General features: G+C 27.4%; 1 protein-coding gene across 1 annotated transcript; it reads right to left on the bottom strand.

The window, feature by feature from the left end:
• Positions 1-7,889: 7,889 nt before the first annotated feature.
• Positions 7,890-10,963, bottom strand: LOC105128443 (putative cell division cycle ATPase). Its single transcript, XM_011030118.1, has 2 exons — positions 9,815-10,963; positions 7,890-8,563 (listed from the first exon to the last, which is right to left on the bottom strand). The coding sequence occupies exons 1-2, from the start codon at positions 10,814-10,816 to the stop codon at positions 8,075-8,077; spliced, it is 1,491 nt and encodes a 496-aa protein (XP_011028420.1). The 5' UTR covers positions 10,817-10,963; the 3' UTR covers positions 7,890-8,074.
• Between the last annotated feature and the right edge of the window lie 7,457 nt (positions 10,964-18,420).

Below are 18,420 nucleotides of genomic sequence, written 5' to 3'. Positions count from 1 at the left end.
AGTGAAAGCCATAATGGATAAAGTCTTCTAGTTGACTTTCTAATATTATTATATGGATATTTGTAATATTAAAAAATAACAAGATAACACTTGGGACTTAGTTACTTGGAACTTAATTTTTTAGTGAAATTAATTTGTTTTTTGAATTAATTTATTTGATTTTCATAATTAATTTTAACATTTATGATTGCTAGTGTGCCTATATAACATATTTTCTTCCCTTTGTATTTTTTTTATTTTTTTAAAGATTCAAAGGATTTAGTTGTATTATAATTTTTATATATATATATGAAATAAATAAATACTTTAAAGATATTGTTTTAACATCTCGAAACCAATTCTTTATTTATTTCTATTTTAAACAGTTTATTTATAGAATGTGCCAACAATTCTACCATGGTCCCTGGAGACCAAGATGATCCAATTGATGAAGTCACTATACGAGTTCTTAATTTTTTGGAAATTTCATGGAAGGACATGGAATATTTATTTCATTTATACTGCATTCTAATTTGATACTTTGTTATTTTTTTATATTTTTTTATTTTCATTCGCATCTCGTTCTACTTTATTTTCTTAAGAAAGATCTAAAAAATACCAAATATGTTTCAGTTATGTCCTTTCATCCAGGGGATGGAACTGGTATCCAAATCCAATAGATAACTATTTGATCCGAACAAAATGAGTAGGTCATTAAGGTGAAAAAGCTACTTTGGTTAGTATTTGGATAATATTAAAAAAAAAACCATTAGGTTATGATTTTTGTAATATTTAAACCATATATAATTCAAAACACACCACAAGTAATGATAAAATTGTAATTACATATAGAAGCCCAGATTTTTCATAGTGTTGCAAAAATTTATTTGCTATATACATGGATGTATGGCTTGAAAATATTTATTTTCATTATTTTATGGCTTGAAAATATTTGTTTTCATTATTTTATAACTTATTTAGTTATTATTAATGATATGTTTATATATTAATAATTTTTTGTGCATATATGTTATTAAAATTATTTATTCTAGCATATGTTAATAATGTTTTTGTTTACATATACTCATATATCTAAATAAAATCTTATAAAAAGAATCCATGTAGGTGCTTTAACATGATTCATCTATTCTAGAAAATAAAAGCATTTTATTAATAAATTTTTCTAAAATAATGCTAATTTTTTTTTATGAATAACATGTAATTTTTTTTTGTAAGAATTGGACTGTATGCAAAAAAAAAAAAAATATAAGAATTGGACTGTATGCAAAAAAAAAATTTAAGATCATGTTTAACAAAAACTTATTTTCTCATAAAACCAAAACTATTATAATAGGTTTAAGGAGTGTTTGTTAAACACACCCTTAAGCCATCGAAAACTTTTAGTAAAAATATTATCAATCAAACAAGGTCTCAACTTTTGACCTGACCAAGTTGACCCAAAAGTTTTAGTTCAATCATAAACCAAATCAAAATCCATTAGTTTGACCCACAAAATAAACTGGAACCTAAACTAAAATCTAGAATAAAATCAAACTTAAAATCACACAAAAACTCAATTTTTTTTTGTTAAAATAGATTAAGACCCCAAAAAATAAAGAACATTCAATATGAACTAACAACACAAATTTCAAATCAAACCAGATATAGACAAACCAAGGATAGAAACATGTTAGAAATCATGCAAGAATCAACAATTTAATTTTCATGCATTTCAATTATCAATCAAAAACCATGATTTTATCAAAATAGATTTTGATTCAAAACCAAAACTCAATAATTAAAATCAATTGAAAATATGTTATTGATGTAAATAAAACCTAAATTATTAACTAATAAATTCGCTTGAAGGATTTTGTACAAAGAATTGGACCAAAATAGATCCAAATCATGGGACTAAGGCAATGTTTTTTTCCAAGAAAATAATACATTGTCTTAGAACCTAAAAAATGCCCAAATATAGAACCAACCATTATCAAATCCAAAATTAGCATTTTAGGCCTCTAAAATATGCTTTTTAAGTTGTAACAAACCATATTATTATAACCAAGCATATTTGAATCAAAAGAACCAAGAAACCATATCAGATCATCTAGATTATGCAAGATGTTCCAAATCTAAAAATTATCAACTTAAAATAGCCTACATGTTCATTGATTAGTACTTAAAAGTGTATTCTTATCATGGTTTTATATCATCATTTTGCACTTGAAGTATCAATAACTCCTTAACTAAAGCATGTTTTATAATAACATATCTAATAATATAAGATACCTTTAATTTATGGTAAATATTCATTTTAAATGCAGGCCTATCACATAAATGAAAGGATTGATTGATGACTTTAAGAACTTAAATTGCAAAGGCAAAGAGATGGTCAAACTTAGAAAAGAGATGTCGGTGCAATCCAAACCGGAACACTGTTCGGTAATTGGGTCATATCTAGAGCTATATATCTCAGATTTAGGTCCAATTTATATGGATGGAAAGGTAAGACATAGGCCTACAACTTTCATATGGAGCCCAAGATCTAAAAAGGCCATTATCAAGTCCAAATAGTAGCAACAACAAAGAAGCCCGAATCTGTCTTCCAGCCCGAGCACTGTTCGGTATTTTGGCCATATCTGGAGTTCTAGAAGTCCAAATGAGCTGAATGTTTTACACAAGAAAGCTGAGACAATTGCCTACAACTTTCATGTTTGCAACTGGCTCCAATTTTGACGTTATCAATGACGTTTTGGGCAGACAAGAGAAGATAAGGATTGTCACCAAGTCAAAAGTTGGTCACCCACTTATCAATTAGTCATCAAATCAATAGTTCCCATTTTTGGCCTATAAAAGGAGGCATTTGCCATGCATTTAGGCATCTTGGTGTTCAGATCAAGATCATGCTCTTCCTTTCTCTCTTTGTATTTTTTATGCTTTGTTTTCATTAATATTAAGTTTATGCCTTTCATTTCCTTTCCTTTACTTAGTTAACTTTTATGTTCTTATTTTGTTTATCTATTTTGCTTTCTTTCATTATGTCTAGCTAAGTTAATTATGTCAAGGTGAAAAGGTTACACTAATGGTGTAAGAATAAGTATAATGTAAACTTAATATGGACTTTAATGTTTGATACTAACATGTTTTATATTTGCTATCTTGTTCACTCTTTAATACTTTGCTTGTTAAATGACTAATCTTGATTTATGTTGTATAACACTTGTTGTTGTTGTTGTTGTTGTTGTTGTTGTTGTTGTTGTTATTGTTATTGTATTATTGTTATTATTATTGTTATTGTATTATTGTTATTTATAATTTGTACAATTAACCTCCATGTGGTTCGACCCCGGTCTTGTCGAGTTATTTATTACTTCGACACTCCTGCACTTGGGAGAAGACATCAACCTTTTAGTCGTGTCATTCATACAATATGAATTTAAAATTATTTTTTATAGGCTCATTTTGGTCATGAATAAACCTAACAAATCTAAGATAAATATTATTTTTTCAGCATGCAATTGCATAAGTTAAATTAAAACAACATATATATATAATAATAAAAGATTTTTATCACATTTAAAACATTATAAAAAAAAGCTCCAAAAAACATAATCAAATTATCATAATAACAAAAGGAGCAACCATAACACTATTTGCTAGGCATTCTAAATCTCATCACCATATTTATAAACATAAATACAAATCAAATGATAATAATAATAATAAAAAAACACACTCAAGCAAGCCATATAAACTTCACTTTTAGCCTAGAAAGTATATTTTTGAACCCTTAGAGTAGCTGCTACCTTTTTTACTTTCCTTGTAAAGTATTAATTTCACAAGCTTGTTACCCATGAAAGCTAAAGAAATCATTGTGCTAGGTTCTTAAACTTTCACACTTACAGTTCATTTATCAACCTTTTCTTTCTTTTTTTCCCCTCTCTCCTCTAATTTTTTAGGGGGTATTTATAAGATTTTGCTAGGGTTTATGATGAATTCAAATATAAATTGATGAAAGCTTAACTCTTTGATCAAAATTAGAGGGTTTTGGAGTACATTTTACAGTTTTGAGCTTTGTACATATGTTGGTTTTTCAATAGTGATTTTGCAACAAATTTAATTTTTGGAGGTTTTGGTAATTTTTCCAGACATAAAGACTATTGAGCTTGTTTCTAAGTTTTTGATCTTGAGATAAATATGATCAACCCTTAATAAGAACCTAATAAGAAGGATTAAAAAGTAAATACACAAAAAAGGTTAGTGCTTTTGTAAAATGAGTATCACAATCATAGATGATTGAGTAAATTACTTTTGAGCCTTCATCAGAGCAATTCTGACGTCATCATTGTTGAAGACCATTTGATATTAGTAGAGAAAGTACACATCTTTTATTTGGATCCAACCTTTCTTAATTTGAAGATTTGTAGTTTTATGTTCATTAATATGAAATTGTCAACCTGATCAACTTAGAATCTGAAAATGCAGTGATGGTTAATCAGAAACAAGATGTTATTGAGTTCGTTGAAGAAAATAAAATGTAAATATTTGATGGTAATAATTTATCTTTGCAAATTGAGTGTTTTTCAATTGAATGGTGGTAGTTACAGCTCTAGAAGTGATTGGAAATATCACTTTCATTCACCTAAAAGTGCTACTTAATTTAGCCAATGACTTGATCAATTTCAACTTCTACAATCACATATTTTTTTAGTTTGTTTTTTGATTTAAGATTTTTTCAATCAAATTTCTAATTGTCCATCATACTTCAATATTTATATAATCAAGCTCTTGATATGACCAAATTAACTTTTTAAAATTGCAAATCAACCTTTAGAATTTAATTTCTTTTAATTTCTTTTAATTAAAGCCTAAATTGACTTTAAATATCAATTTTTTCTTGCAATTACTCAATATATACTTAATTAAGCCTTTCAAAATTCTCATTGAATCCTTCCTTATCCAAATTTATATTTTTTTGTCCCAAATAAAAATATTTTCACTAAATAGTCTATTTGTCAATCAAAATTGGTTTGTTAATTTTATCAATCATATGCATTTTGGTTCTTCAGCTTTTCTACTTGTCATTTTAGTCTTTCACTGTTAACTTGGACAATCTTCAACACTTTCTTCAAGTAAATCCTCTTGTTTTTTTAGATTTTATTTTTTTTCTTGATTTTTTATGGGATAAAAAGTAGATAACAACAATTTAAATCTTAGTATGAGAATGTATTTTAATCAAGACTTACAAACTTAAAGTTAGAGTTGGAAGAACAATTAATGAAAACAAAGAAAGAGGAGAGAGCAAATGGTTTCTCCCTTTTGTTGCAAAATAAAAGCCCTCACTCACTGTCTACAAGGAGGCTAAAGATTGAGACAAGGAATTAATACAAATTAATCATAATTACAATTAATTTTTTTCAATTTAAAAAAAAAAGTTAAAGATAATTATGAAGAAACCAGGCATGTTTTAACATCAAGCTTCCATTGTCTAGTTCCTCTTTATTCTAAAAACTTTGGTGTCCTATGGCCGTAATTTTTACCTTTCAAAGCACCGTTATATAAATTTAATAAAACAAGCTTATGATCTTTCAATTTTGGTATCTGATTTTAGTTTAGGTTTGGGAATTCCATCAAGCAATGATTTTTTCAAGATTATTTTTTTATTCATCAATTACATGTTATAGAATTTATGTTGAAGAATATTTTTCAAAAAAATATGATCTAAGTACATTATAACATATTTAATCTAATCTTAAATATATTTCATGTTATTATCAATTTTTTTGAATTAGCTGATATAAAACATAATTTTTTTTTAAAAAAATAATTTTTTAATAAATTTTAAATAAAAAAAATATTTTAAAAAATAAATAACTTTTTAATAAATTTTAAATAAAAAAAAATATTTTAAAAAATAGCTTCCAACTTATACTTAGATGGCCTTCTCGCAGTCGATGACAAGCCTATAGAAGGGGCAAGGATGTCAAGGATGATTAAAAAATATTCTACTCCGACCACCACCCATCTTTCTCGTGTACATCGGCAACTCCCTTTGTCCTTGTAAATAAGCATCATGTTTCTCTTAAATACTTGTTCATGATTATTTCCGAATATTCCTCTTCAAACTTTAATTCATAATAACTGTTGCCATTGATGATAGTTTCACCGTCTCGATGAACAAATTTCCATGAAACCTCCGCTACTAAACCTTTTGTCACCGTCTCCTTCATCCTAATCAAACTTGACATCATCGGCAAGTCAATGATTAGAGAAACATAGGATAGATCATGTTTTTTAACAAAGAAAAAACTAGTAACCATTGACACCACGTATGCTTGAAACCACTCTGGCACAACTTAATTGATATATAATAATAATATTTTTTTTATTAATGTAGATTTCAGGTAAGTTCATGCATATTTTAATTAATTTTATAAATTTTAAATTAACAGTTATATAAATCTTTAATAATTTTAAGATTTATAAAATTAAAATTGTTAATTTATAAATAACAAATTTATATTCTAATTAATTAAGCTATTTTTACTTGTTGGAAAAGAAACTGCAAAAATCACTGCTAATTATTACATTGATAAATGAAGTTTTTCCTTTTATCTTTTTGGTTTCCTTTTTGTGCCTGTTGGTGGTGCGTTTTGTTTCCCTTGAACGAGACAACACTAAGAGAGAGGGAGGAGATCGATTGCTTGCAGTTAAATTACCAGATTTACTGTTTATATAAATAGTGAAGCATTTTAATTGATATTGTTGTGATTCATTTACCATAGACACGCGCGGCGTCATAAAATGCCGCGCGTTCGGGACCTCATAACAACATTTAATTTTTGAAGATGACCTGTCGTCTTTAACTTTGTTTTTTTTTTTTGTTTTGTTTTTGTTTCAATCAAATTAAATCAGGGCCAGGCACACGAGCTCTTGGCTTCTAGCGCGCGCGTTTGTGGTCAAGTGCTATTCTGGCCCTTCTCCCTTCTTTTTAAAGTTTTTTCCTTGTTTTTTACCGTCCAATAAAATTTTACTAGATTTATTTATTCTAAATATTATTATCAATTTTTATTTGAATTTTAGTAATTTTTTTTATCATCATGTATCTAATATGAAAATAATAATAGTAAATTATTCATGAAAATTTGATTTAAATCAATGTTTTATTATTAAAAAATTTTAAATGTATTTTGAACGTAAATTTATAAATATGAAATTTCTAGATTTCAATGGAAATACTATTTTGATATTTGTTTTAACTTACTTTAACAATTATAAAATATTTTTTTAATATAAATAATGATTTCAACTAAAAATATAGCATTAATTAAGACAAATAAGAAATATATTAATAGAAAAATTTATCTTTATAAAAAAAATTTAAATATAATTGTGTTTTGAAAGTTAATGACAATATCAAATAATTCTTTAAAATCTATATATTTTTCTACATTTAAAAAAACTATGTTTCCTCATGTTCTTACCTAGCATAAATATAAATTTTTTTCTTTATTTCAGATTAATATTTTTTTAAATATTTTTAAATTATTTTGATATATTGATATTAAAAATAATTTTTAAAAAATAAAAAAATTATTATTTTAATATATTTTAAAATAAAAAATACTTTAAAAAACAACCATTAATATATTTTTAAAAACACTCATTCACACAAGTGAGTTTTATTGAGAATAGACTAGCAATACATAATTAATACATAAGTACGTTTCCAAACTTGATTTTATAGAAGCTGTAACATGTTTTTTATTTATAAAGAATTGTTTTTCATTTATTTTGCATATAAAAATCCGTTTTATATCAGTTTTAACTATATATATATATATATATATAAACATATTTTTTTAAAATCACAAAATTTCTTAAAAGCAAGCAGAATCTTCTACATTAACAAACAATCAAACAGCCCTTTTAGTTATTGCGATCAAACTTTGAAACAGGATTCCCATTTGTACTAATAGTTTTTTAGGCTACAAAGCAATAAAAGTTTCTGTTATAGTTTCGGAGTGGGAATTTCCTTCAGCCTGAAACATTCATCAACCTAGCCGATAGCATCTTCTCTTGCAATAACAGATTAGGAACATCTTCTCTTGTTGGTCTTCCTTCCGCTATTAATTCTAACAGATACTCTACGCTTGTTCTCAACTTTCTGCTTTTTTGCTTCTTGAATCCCAACCTTTTTAGCACCTTCATCGAAGAGTTCATCGCCTTCTAGTTTCTTCCTCTTCAGTAGTTTCACAACCCCTTCAAGAGCAATATTAGAATCTTCACTCTTCATTAGCTCCTCAGCCAATTGTGCAGGGGTGACCTCTGTAGTTTTAATCAGGTCCTCGATTTCTCCAAAGAGTGTATGATAACCATTAATGCCCAGGTAATTGGAGGCCAGCACTCTAAACCCATGAGTTGTGCAGTAGGACATGTGAATGTGCATGTCCATGCGTCCCGGACGCAACAGAGCAGGGTCTAGCCTATCTTTATGGTTGGTGGTAAATATGATGATTCTTTCATCCCCGCAACTAGACCATAATCCATCTATGAAGTTAAGTAAGCCGGACAGTGTCAACTGTATAAAACACAGATAATTAGATTAGGATTGAACCACCACCGTTATCAACAAAGAGATGGTTTACTGCACTTCAGGGCCCGTGGGATTAGTCGTGGTACGTGCAAGCTAGTCTGGACACCCACACGTTAATCTAAAGAGATGGTTTACTGCACCAATATTAATTGATGATTATCCAAGTGAATTTGATCGATTGCTCATTTCAATGTAGTATAGGGATCTAAAATGTAGCGTCGATAGTGCTAGTCTCTGAATCTTTCTGTTTTAGTTTAGAGCAAGGTCTGCTCCAGAGTAATGAAATGGGTGTATGCTGGACTTGGAAAGCTTTCTCACTGTCATTACTTCGTAATCTTTGGAAGCTTTAGTTGCTACTTTTAAATCTCTCTCGCTTGGAAAGAAATGGAGTTCATGGATAATACTGTCGAACAAAATAATATTGTCTTTTAAAAATAATAATTCATGGTGCTAAGAGAAACGCATGCATATACAAGACTGATCAAGACTTGTGCCAGCATCCTAGTGACAAACGAGAGAGGAGAGAATCTTAAGCCAATTGCAGACTCCATTGCGTGCTTGGCTTAACAATTATAATATGCCAATCCATCTTTTCCTACATGTCTTGTCATGATGACCATCTAAAATGCTTTTCAGTGGATGCATGTTTTGGACGTATAATACAATAATGCAGAGACTTGACCGGAAAAGGTAAAATATATGTAGGGCGAGTTCTTGGCAAATACAAAGGCCTTTCTATGTCAGCCATCAATCATCAAGATGACTTTACCCATCCACTGATAATAAAAAGAGAGTTCCCCACATGAGAAAAAAGTGGATCTACCAGGATTTTTGATAGCGATGGTTCTAGTAGAAGAGATGAGGGCCTCTGGGTGACTATGCGGATACATTTCATTTAGCACATAATATAATTTGTCCCTATCATCGTTCGGACACTCCAAGTTTTTCCACCGTAAGCAAAATACTAATCGAATCTTCGGGAGTAAGAAATCTAACATCTTTTTTGTAGTGCAGGAGCTGATGGTGGAAGGATGATCAACTGATCTTTGGGGAGGTGGTAGTAGTGGGCCCGTAATGTTTGGGCAGTGGTGGGCTTGGGGAAAAATGAGCAAAACAATTAACTTACTGGTCGGTAAAAAGAGAGAGAAACAAACAGTGAATAATATGCCTAGCTACCTAACAATCGTCGAAAATCAAGTAAAAAAACAAATAAAATCTAGCAGCAGCATTTGTTACCTGCACGTCGTGCTGTTTTCGACCATCTCCATCTTTAGAAACCTGTCTTCGATCAGGCAAATCCAGACTACAATCAATATCTTCAATCACAAGTATCGATCTATTCCCAGTTGCCAGGAATAATCTTCTCAGGTCAGAATCCCGCATTATATTTGCAAGCTGCAAATCATACACATCAAACTTTAAGTGATTAGCCATGGCAGCAACCAAGCTTGATTTGCCAGTCCCTGGTGGCCCGTATAGTAAGTACCCACGTTTCCAAGCCCTCCCTACTCTCTTATAAAAATCCTTTCTCTTAACAAATCTATTCAAATCCTCTATAACAATATTTTTCAGGTCTGGCTCCATAGCCAAAGTCTCAAATGTTGCTGGATGTTCAAGATTTATGGACTCCCATTTGATTCCTCCATAGCCTGTTGAATTGTTAAGAGTGTGCATCTTCAAGACTCTTACTTCTTCTTTTATGGATTTTGCCTTTTCAAGAACATAAGGGATGTAAGACCCCAGTATTGGCTCCTTATGATCCCTGTGGAAGCTTAGCTCGAACCATCGTTTCTCAACATTCCTTGGTTTAAAGGGATTGTGGGAATCATTATTTTCAGCTTCTGCAAATACTAATCTCCACTGAAGCTCAACCCCTTCATAATTATCAACGATTTTCTCACCCTTTTCAAGCTTGATCGTCAAATTCTTCTCCGTTGGGGTTTTGCTAATTTTGAGCCTTTTTGTATTGGGACTCACCTTAGTGCACAAGTAAGTCTCGGATGCATCATAGACTTGGTTTCGAGCAATTCCTGTGGATTCTTCAATGACTAAGGTAAGAATAGGAGATTGAGGCTTAAAGAAGTAACGAAGAGTTGATACAAGGTAGTTTCTGACATGGTGGGGTATGAGATGGCTTAGTTGATTGGCGATGGATTGAGCCATCATTATTGAACCAGCCATGGAGGCATAGGCAGCGAAGAATGATGAGGAAGAAGGAAATTCTTTGCCGGAAAACATGATCGCAAACTTGGATTTGTGAACGAGGATAGACTACTTGAAGCTAAAGGAGAGATATATCCTCGGAAAAGACACCCTTTTCCATGCTCAAGATGGGATAAAAGCGGTGCGAGTGGAAATTACCTTGTACAATTAAAAAACTTGAAAAACATCATGTAGCTTCACTATTTATTATTTTCATTTTTCCAATTCAACCCTTTCTCTTTTTAATTTCTTTTTTCTTTTTTCTTTTTTCTTTTTTTATTATGGTAATTTTCTAAAATAATCATTAAAGTTGGCCTTGAACGGACTAAATCAACTGAATTACGGAACTTCATTGTTCATGTATACTAAAGCTTTCTTCTTCTTCTTCTTTTTTTATTTTTTAATTCAGTTTTTTATTTTTTCTTTCAGATTTTTTTTTTAATTTTTTTTATTTACATGGATGTCCGAGCCAGCTTGCGCGCACTATGACTAATCTCACGACCCACTAAACATCCTGCAAGCCCAATGAACATGTAAAGCACCACGGAAATGACAGGCGTGCACAATGATATTCAAACCCGGATGCACAATGAATTTATTATCCTGCAAGCCCATTAAACATATAAAGCACCACGGAGATGACAGGCGTGCATAATAAAGTTCAAACCCGGATGCACAATGAATTTATTTTAACAATTATCCAACTTCCTTTTAGATAGCTCAAGTCTACTAGATCATATAATTTTAAATTCAAATTAAATAAAAAGTTATCTTGAAAGGTTTATTTTTTTTGTCAATTTCATTTTTTTAATCAATTTTATCCCCATAATTTTTATCAATTAAAAAACAGATAAAAAATAACCTGAGTCAACTAAGTTAATCTATCAAATCAACTACCTGGGTTATGATATTGTGATAATCCAACAAAAAAATAAATTAAAATAAATAATAAAATTTAATTCTCAATCAACTCAATATAAAAAAAATTAAAAAAAATCAATTAAGAAAATCATACAAAAAAAAACTCAAATAAACTTGGGTTAACTTGTCAAATTTATGACCCGAGTTATGAAACAATAACAATCTCGTAAAAAATAAACTAAAATAAATTATAAAGTTTAATTCTCAATGAACAAAATGTTGAAAAATAAAATTTAGAAGAAAAAAATCAAAAAACAAAATGTTAAAAAAATAAAATTTAGAAGAAAAAAATCAATTAGAAAAATGAGAAAAAATCTTAAGTCAACGAAGTTAACTAGTCAAACATGCGGTTCATGTCATGAGATTGAGATAATTTTATAAAAAAAAATTAAAAAATTAAAAAGTTAAATCTTCAAAAAAACTTAATGCTAAAGAATGTAATTAAAATTGAAAAATCTATTAAAAATGACAAAAAAAATAATTATAGTAAACTCAAGTTAACTGACCCAACTCGTTAAACTTATAGTCCGAGTCATAAAACTAGAATAATTTTATAAAAATCAAATTAAAAAAGCTAAATTTAATTTTTAATAAATCTAACATTGAAAGATAAAATTAAAATAAAAAAACTATTACAATAAATAACATTTCAAATGAAGAAGTCGAATAAAATTCTATCCTTTTCTAGTTTTTGTAGTTAGGTATTAGTTAAATTTTTTTTTAAAAAAAAAAAAACCCTTAGAGATGGTAAGAGTTTTAAAAAAAATTCTATCCTAAATTATTTGTCGCTATGAAAAAACTTATGAGTTATAGTTTGTTTTTGTCATTGATTTTCTGAAAAGACCACTTATTCTCAGAGTGAGGTAGGGAGTCTTTGTTCCTAAACAAGAAAATTATATCTTCCAAATTTCTAGCTAATAATATGTCTACGGAGCCTCGCCCACATACAGTGGTAGTACAGCATCAAATGGAGGTCCCTGCTCACTTTTTGTCTGCCCCCTGTGCTGATTGATTGCAACGGTAGAAGTTAGTCTATGCGAAGGATAACTTTCGCAAGAAGTTTCCCTCAGTCTTGCATGATTCATCCCCCCAAGAGGGTTGCGTTTCAAAGCTGTGTTTGGACTTTTTACCGGGGGTAGATCAAAAAGGGAGTTCAAGATTCCATGCTGCGCTCCATCATGAGCTAGTACTGAACCCAGTACTCATGCTGACTGGAAAGTTAAAAATAATAATATCTTTTTTTTATTTATTTTTAAAGTAGTGTACATATGACTTGTTTTTTATAAAATTATTGTGATGTTATAATTCATTATGAATTCACGTATATTGATTTAATTTATTTTTTTAATTGATTATTTTTTAATTTTATTTTTTAATATTAAATTAATTAAAAATTGTTTAATTTGTTTTTAACCTCAATAAATCAACTGAATTATATTAAATTATTAAAATAATTGTATATTAAATATACTAAAATATAAATAACTCTTCTAAAATGTTTTTTTACCATTAAAGTACACGTTGAAAAAAAAAACTATATTTGCACTATAAAAATTATGTTGCCAATTTAACAGAATCTACTATTGGAGATACTTTTAAACAGCTCAGAAGGAAACTTCAATTATTTTGTTTAGATCCCTTCACATTTCTTTCAAGACCGACATTGTCGATCTGCAGTGGCAGTGAAGATCAATCATATACATGTCAAGACAAATATGCTATGCCTACAGTACTAATATGAGTACATAGTTTTTAGCTCCAGACAGCTACATGATTATATCCTATCAGCAACTAAACTTTATTTTAAATACCAGCAAATTAAAAAAAAACTAAAAAATATAGTGATTTTATTGTAGTAAAAAATATTATTTATTTTTTTATAAATCACTATGAATTAAAATAATGATATTTTTTAATTTTTATTTTGATTTTTAAACTTTTATTTTTTACAATTTAACTCTTTTGAAATCAAATTAACACTCAATTACATTGTTTTTTAGGAAAAAGTGTTGATTTGCATGTCAAATGACTGAAGTAAACATCAAAAGTAACATAAATGATAACTTTGAAAGTTATTTGAAAAGTATATTTTAGTCATTTATCTTTTTTTTCTTTTCATTAGAAGGCTACTCCTTTTAAGTTTAGAAAAATAAATTTTAGTACAAAATCTCACTGTAATCATTTTTAATCTTTTTTTACAAGAAGAGAGTGAGGAGTCGTTTGATTCCGAGAAAGATAAAAAAAACTCTTTTATCGGTGATGATTGCAACCATCAAACAAGTTAAAATTGATATCAATAAATTTTTCTAGGTGAAGGGAGCCTCATAGTCCTAAAAAACTCTATCTAGGTCAAGGATGAAATATTTTTTACAATTTTGATTCCATGGTTTGGACCTTTTTTGGGTTTATTAGGTTAATAAATTAGTTTCTTGGTGTTTTAGGTGTGTTTTATAATTGAAATAGATTGAAAATTTTCAAAAAACCTTCATCTGCCATAATGGATAAATGTCATCCGCTTATTTTTTTTTTTTTTAAATAATAAACGAACAATATATCATCCATCCCTTTAAATAAAAAAAATATTAATAGTCCCAGATATACATGCATGGGCTTCAAGACCCACGTATCTGAAATTTTCCTTTATTGATATTTCTTTTTTCTTCCAAATATTACTTTTTTTATGTCTTTAACTTTTTTAAAACATAAAAAAGATATTATTTTAAATAAATATTAATTTTAGTTATATCGGGTATCCTTAATTTTTGAAAAAGTTAATATGCTTCATTTGTATTTTTTCATATAGATTAAATTTATTTTTAAAAATTAAAAATTTTTATTTTTATTATTACTTTTGTGTGCGCAACCTCATGATAGTATTGCTATTATATCTAGAATTTCCTATTCTTTTTTTTTTAATTCAAGTGACTAGTAAAGAAAGTGGATGAAACTATGGTTTTTTAAATTTTTAAATTTTTAATTATTATATATATATATATATATATATATTATTTTGATGTTTTGATAACAAAATAATTAAGTTTTATTATAAAATTGAACTAATTCAATGTTAAAAAATTCTATATATAATAACAAAAAACTATTCTAGAGAATCTCATCCACTTCAATTCATCATGTTTAAAAATACGATCGTAATTATTTTTTAAAGTATTTTTTATATTTAAATATATTAAAATAATATTTTTTTAAATTAGCATATCAAAATAATCTAAAATATATAAAAAAATTTAATTTTTTTAAAAGCATAATTTGCATCATGTTTCCGAACATTCCTAGGACACTAATAGATTTTGAAATGGCATGTAATATTTAGATGAGATAATAATATTTTTTATTTTAGTTTTTAAACTTTTATTTTTCACAATTAAGCTATTTTAAAATCAAATTAATATTCAATTATATGTTTTTTTAAGAGGTAGTTTTGAATGTATGAAAGAAATGAAAATCACAAGTAACAAGGGTGGTGACTTTACAAGTTGTTTGATTCTAGTAAAGAGAGAAAAAGCTTTTTGTCGGTGATAATTGCAGTCCTATTGTGATAGTTAAAATTAGGGTTGGCAGACAACATATTATTTGCCATGATAGATGACATGCCATCTATCATAGAGGATAAATGTCATCCACTTATTATTATTATTTTTAAATAGGGGTGGATAACGTGTCATCCGTCCATTTAAAAAAAATTATTAATAGGCCCAAACGTGCAAGCGCGGCCTTCAAGGCCCACGTGTCTGAAATTTTTCTTTTTTGATATTTTTTTCCCAAGTAATACCCTTTTTATACCTTTATTTTAAAAAAAACTTTAAAAGGATATTATTTTAAACAAGGATTGATTTTAGTTATATTGAGTGTCTTTAATTTTTGACGAGGTTAATATGATTCATTTGTATTTTTTTATACAGATTAAATTTATTTTTAAAAATTAAATTTATTTACTTTTATTATTATTTTTTTGTGTGCAACCTTACATAGTATTGTTTTCCTTTTATTTTACTCAACAAATTTTATATGCTTGTTGATTTTCATCTCAAATTGATTTTAATAATAAATTCATTAAACATAGTTGGTAAATGACTTATGTCGCAATTTAAATATATTGATTTATATTTTATCTCTTATTTTTTTTAGTTTTGTTTATATTTATCATTAATTTGTTTTATTGAATTATTCTGATCGTATGATTTAGGATGTATGATAAACACATAACATGGATATATCTCATGTCTAAGCTGTGGATTTCACATGATAACCTAACTTCGTTGAGAATAATGTTTTTTCATTGTTTTTATCTTATTTTTTATTTTAATATCAAATTAATCAAAATTTAACTTGGTTATCAAATTTCTTTTATTTCTTTAGAAACATAATCATTTTTTTTCCTCAAGTTAAAACCTATATTTTTTTCAGTTATGATTACAGCCACCAAACAACTTAAAATTGATGTCAATAAATTTCACTAGGTAAGGAGAGTCTCATGGTCTTAAAAAACTCGATCTAAGACAAGGATAAAATATTTTTTCCAGTTTGATTTCATGGCTTGTACCTTTTTTGGATTTATTAGGTTAATAGATTGGTTTCTTGGTATTCTAGGAATGTTTTATAATTGAAATAGGTTGAAAATTAAGGTTTTTTTAGGTAAAGTCTTCGTAGACCTAAATTTACAGTATTTATCATGGTGGTTGAAATTTAAGCTGGCAGACAACACATTATTTACCACTGTGGATGACATGCTATCTGCCACAACGGATAAATACCATCCACTTATTATTTTTTTTAGATAGGATGGAACAATGTGTCATTTTTTTAAATAAAAAAATATAAATAGGCCAGATGCGCAGGTGTGGGCTTCAAGGCCCACGTGTCTAGGATTTTCCTTTTTTTGCCCTCCAAATAATACCCTTTTTATATTTTTATTTTTTTTAAACATAAAAAGGTATTATTTTAAACAAGGATTAATTTTAGTTATATTGGGTGTCTTTAATTTTTGATAAGGTTAATATGAATCATTTGTATTTTTTTTATATAGATTAAATTTATTTTAAAAAATAATTCTTTTTTACTTTTATTATTTTTTTTGTGTGCAACCTTACATAATATTGTTTCCTTTTATTTTACTCAATAAATTTTATGTGCCTATTGATTTTTATTTCAAATTGATTTTAATAATAAATTCATTAAACATAATTGATAAATGATTTGTGTCGCACATTTAAATATATTCATCTATATTTTATCTCTTATTCTTTCTAGTTTTGTTTATATTTATTATCAATTTTTTTATTAAATTATTCTGATCTCATAATTTAAGATGCATGATAAAAACATAAGATAAAATAAATATATCTCATGTCTAATAAATGGATTTCAAATGATAACCTTAACTTCGCTGGGGATAATTATATTTGTTTCATTTTTTTATTGTTGTTATGTTATTTTTTTTTATTTTAATATTAAATTAATTAAAATTTAACTTGGTTATCAAATTTCTTTTATTTCTTTAGAAACATAATCATTTTTTTTCCTCAAGTTAAAACCTATATTTTTTTCAGTTATGATTACAGCCACCAAACAACTTAAAATTGATGTCAATAAATTTCACTAGGTAAGGAGAGTCTCATGGTCTTAAAAAACTCGATCTAAGACAAGGATAAAATATTTTTTCCAGTTTGATTTCATGGCTTGTACCTTTTTTGGATTTATTAGGTTAATAGATTGGTTTCTTGGTATTCTAGGAATGTTTTATAATTGCAATAGGTTGAAAATTAAGGTTTTTTTAGGTAAAGTCTTCGTAGACCTCAATTTACAGTATTTATCATGGTGGTTGAAATTTAAGCTGGCAGACAACACATTATTTACCACTGTGGATGACATGCTATCTGCCACAACGGATAAATACCATCCACTTATTATTTTTTTTAGATAGGATGGAACAATGTGTCATTTTTTTAAATAAAAAAATATAAATAGGCCAGATGCGCAGGTGTGGGCTTCAAGGCCCACGTGTCTAGGATTTTCCTTTTTTTGCCCTCTAAATAATACCCTTTTTATATCTTTATATTTTTTAAACATAAAAAGGTATTATTTTAAACAAGGATTAATTTTAGTTATATTGGGTGTCTTTAATTTTTGATAAGGTTAATATGAATCATTTGTATTTTTTTTATATAGATTAAATTTATTTTAAAAAATAATTTTTTTTTACTTTTATTATTTTTTTTGTGTGCAACCTTACATAATATTGTTTCCTTTTATTTTACTCAATAAATTTTATGTGCCTATTGATTTTTATTTCAAATTGATTTTAATAATAAATTCATTAAACATAATTGATAAATGATTTGTGTCGCACATTTAAATATATTGATCTATATTTTATCTCTTATTCTTTCTAGTTTTGTTTATATTTATTATCAATTTTTTTATTGAGTTATTCTGATCTCATAATTTAAGATGCATGATAAACACATAAGATAAAATAAATATATCTCATGTCTAATAAATGGATTTCAAATGATAACCTTAACTTCGCTGGGGATAATTATATTTGTTTCATTTTTTTATTGTTGTTATGTTATTTTTTTATTTTAATATTAAATTAATCAAAATTTAAATTGGTTATCAAATTTCTTTTATTTCTTTAGAAACATAATTGTTTTTTTTTTCTCAAGTTAAAAACTATATTTTCAACCTTTATGGATACA

The sequence above is a fragment of the Populus euphratica genome, unplaced genomic scaffold (assembly GCF_000495115.2).
Source record: "Populus euphratica unplaced genomic scaffold, PopEup_1.0 scaffold2.1, whole genome shotgun sequence".
In the NCBI taxonomy this organism is placed as follows: domain Eukaryota; kingdom Viridiplantae; phylum Streptophyta; class Magnoliopsida; order Malpighiales; family Salicaceae; genus Populus; species Populus euphratica.
This window is presented reverse-complemented; position numbering and strand designations above follow the sequence as displayed.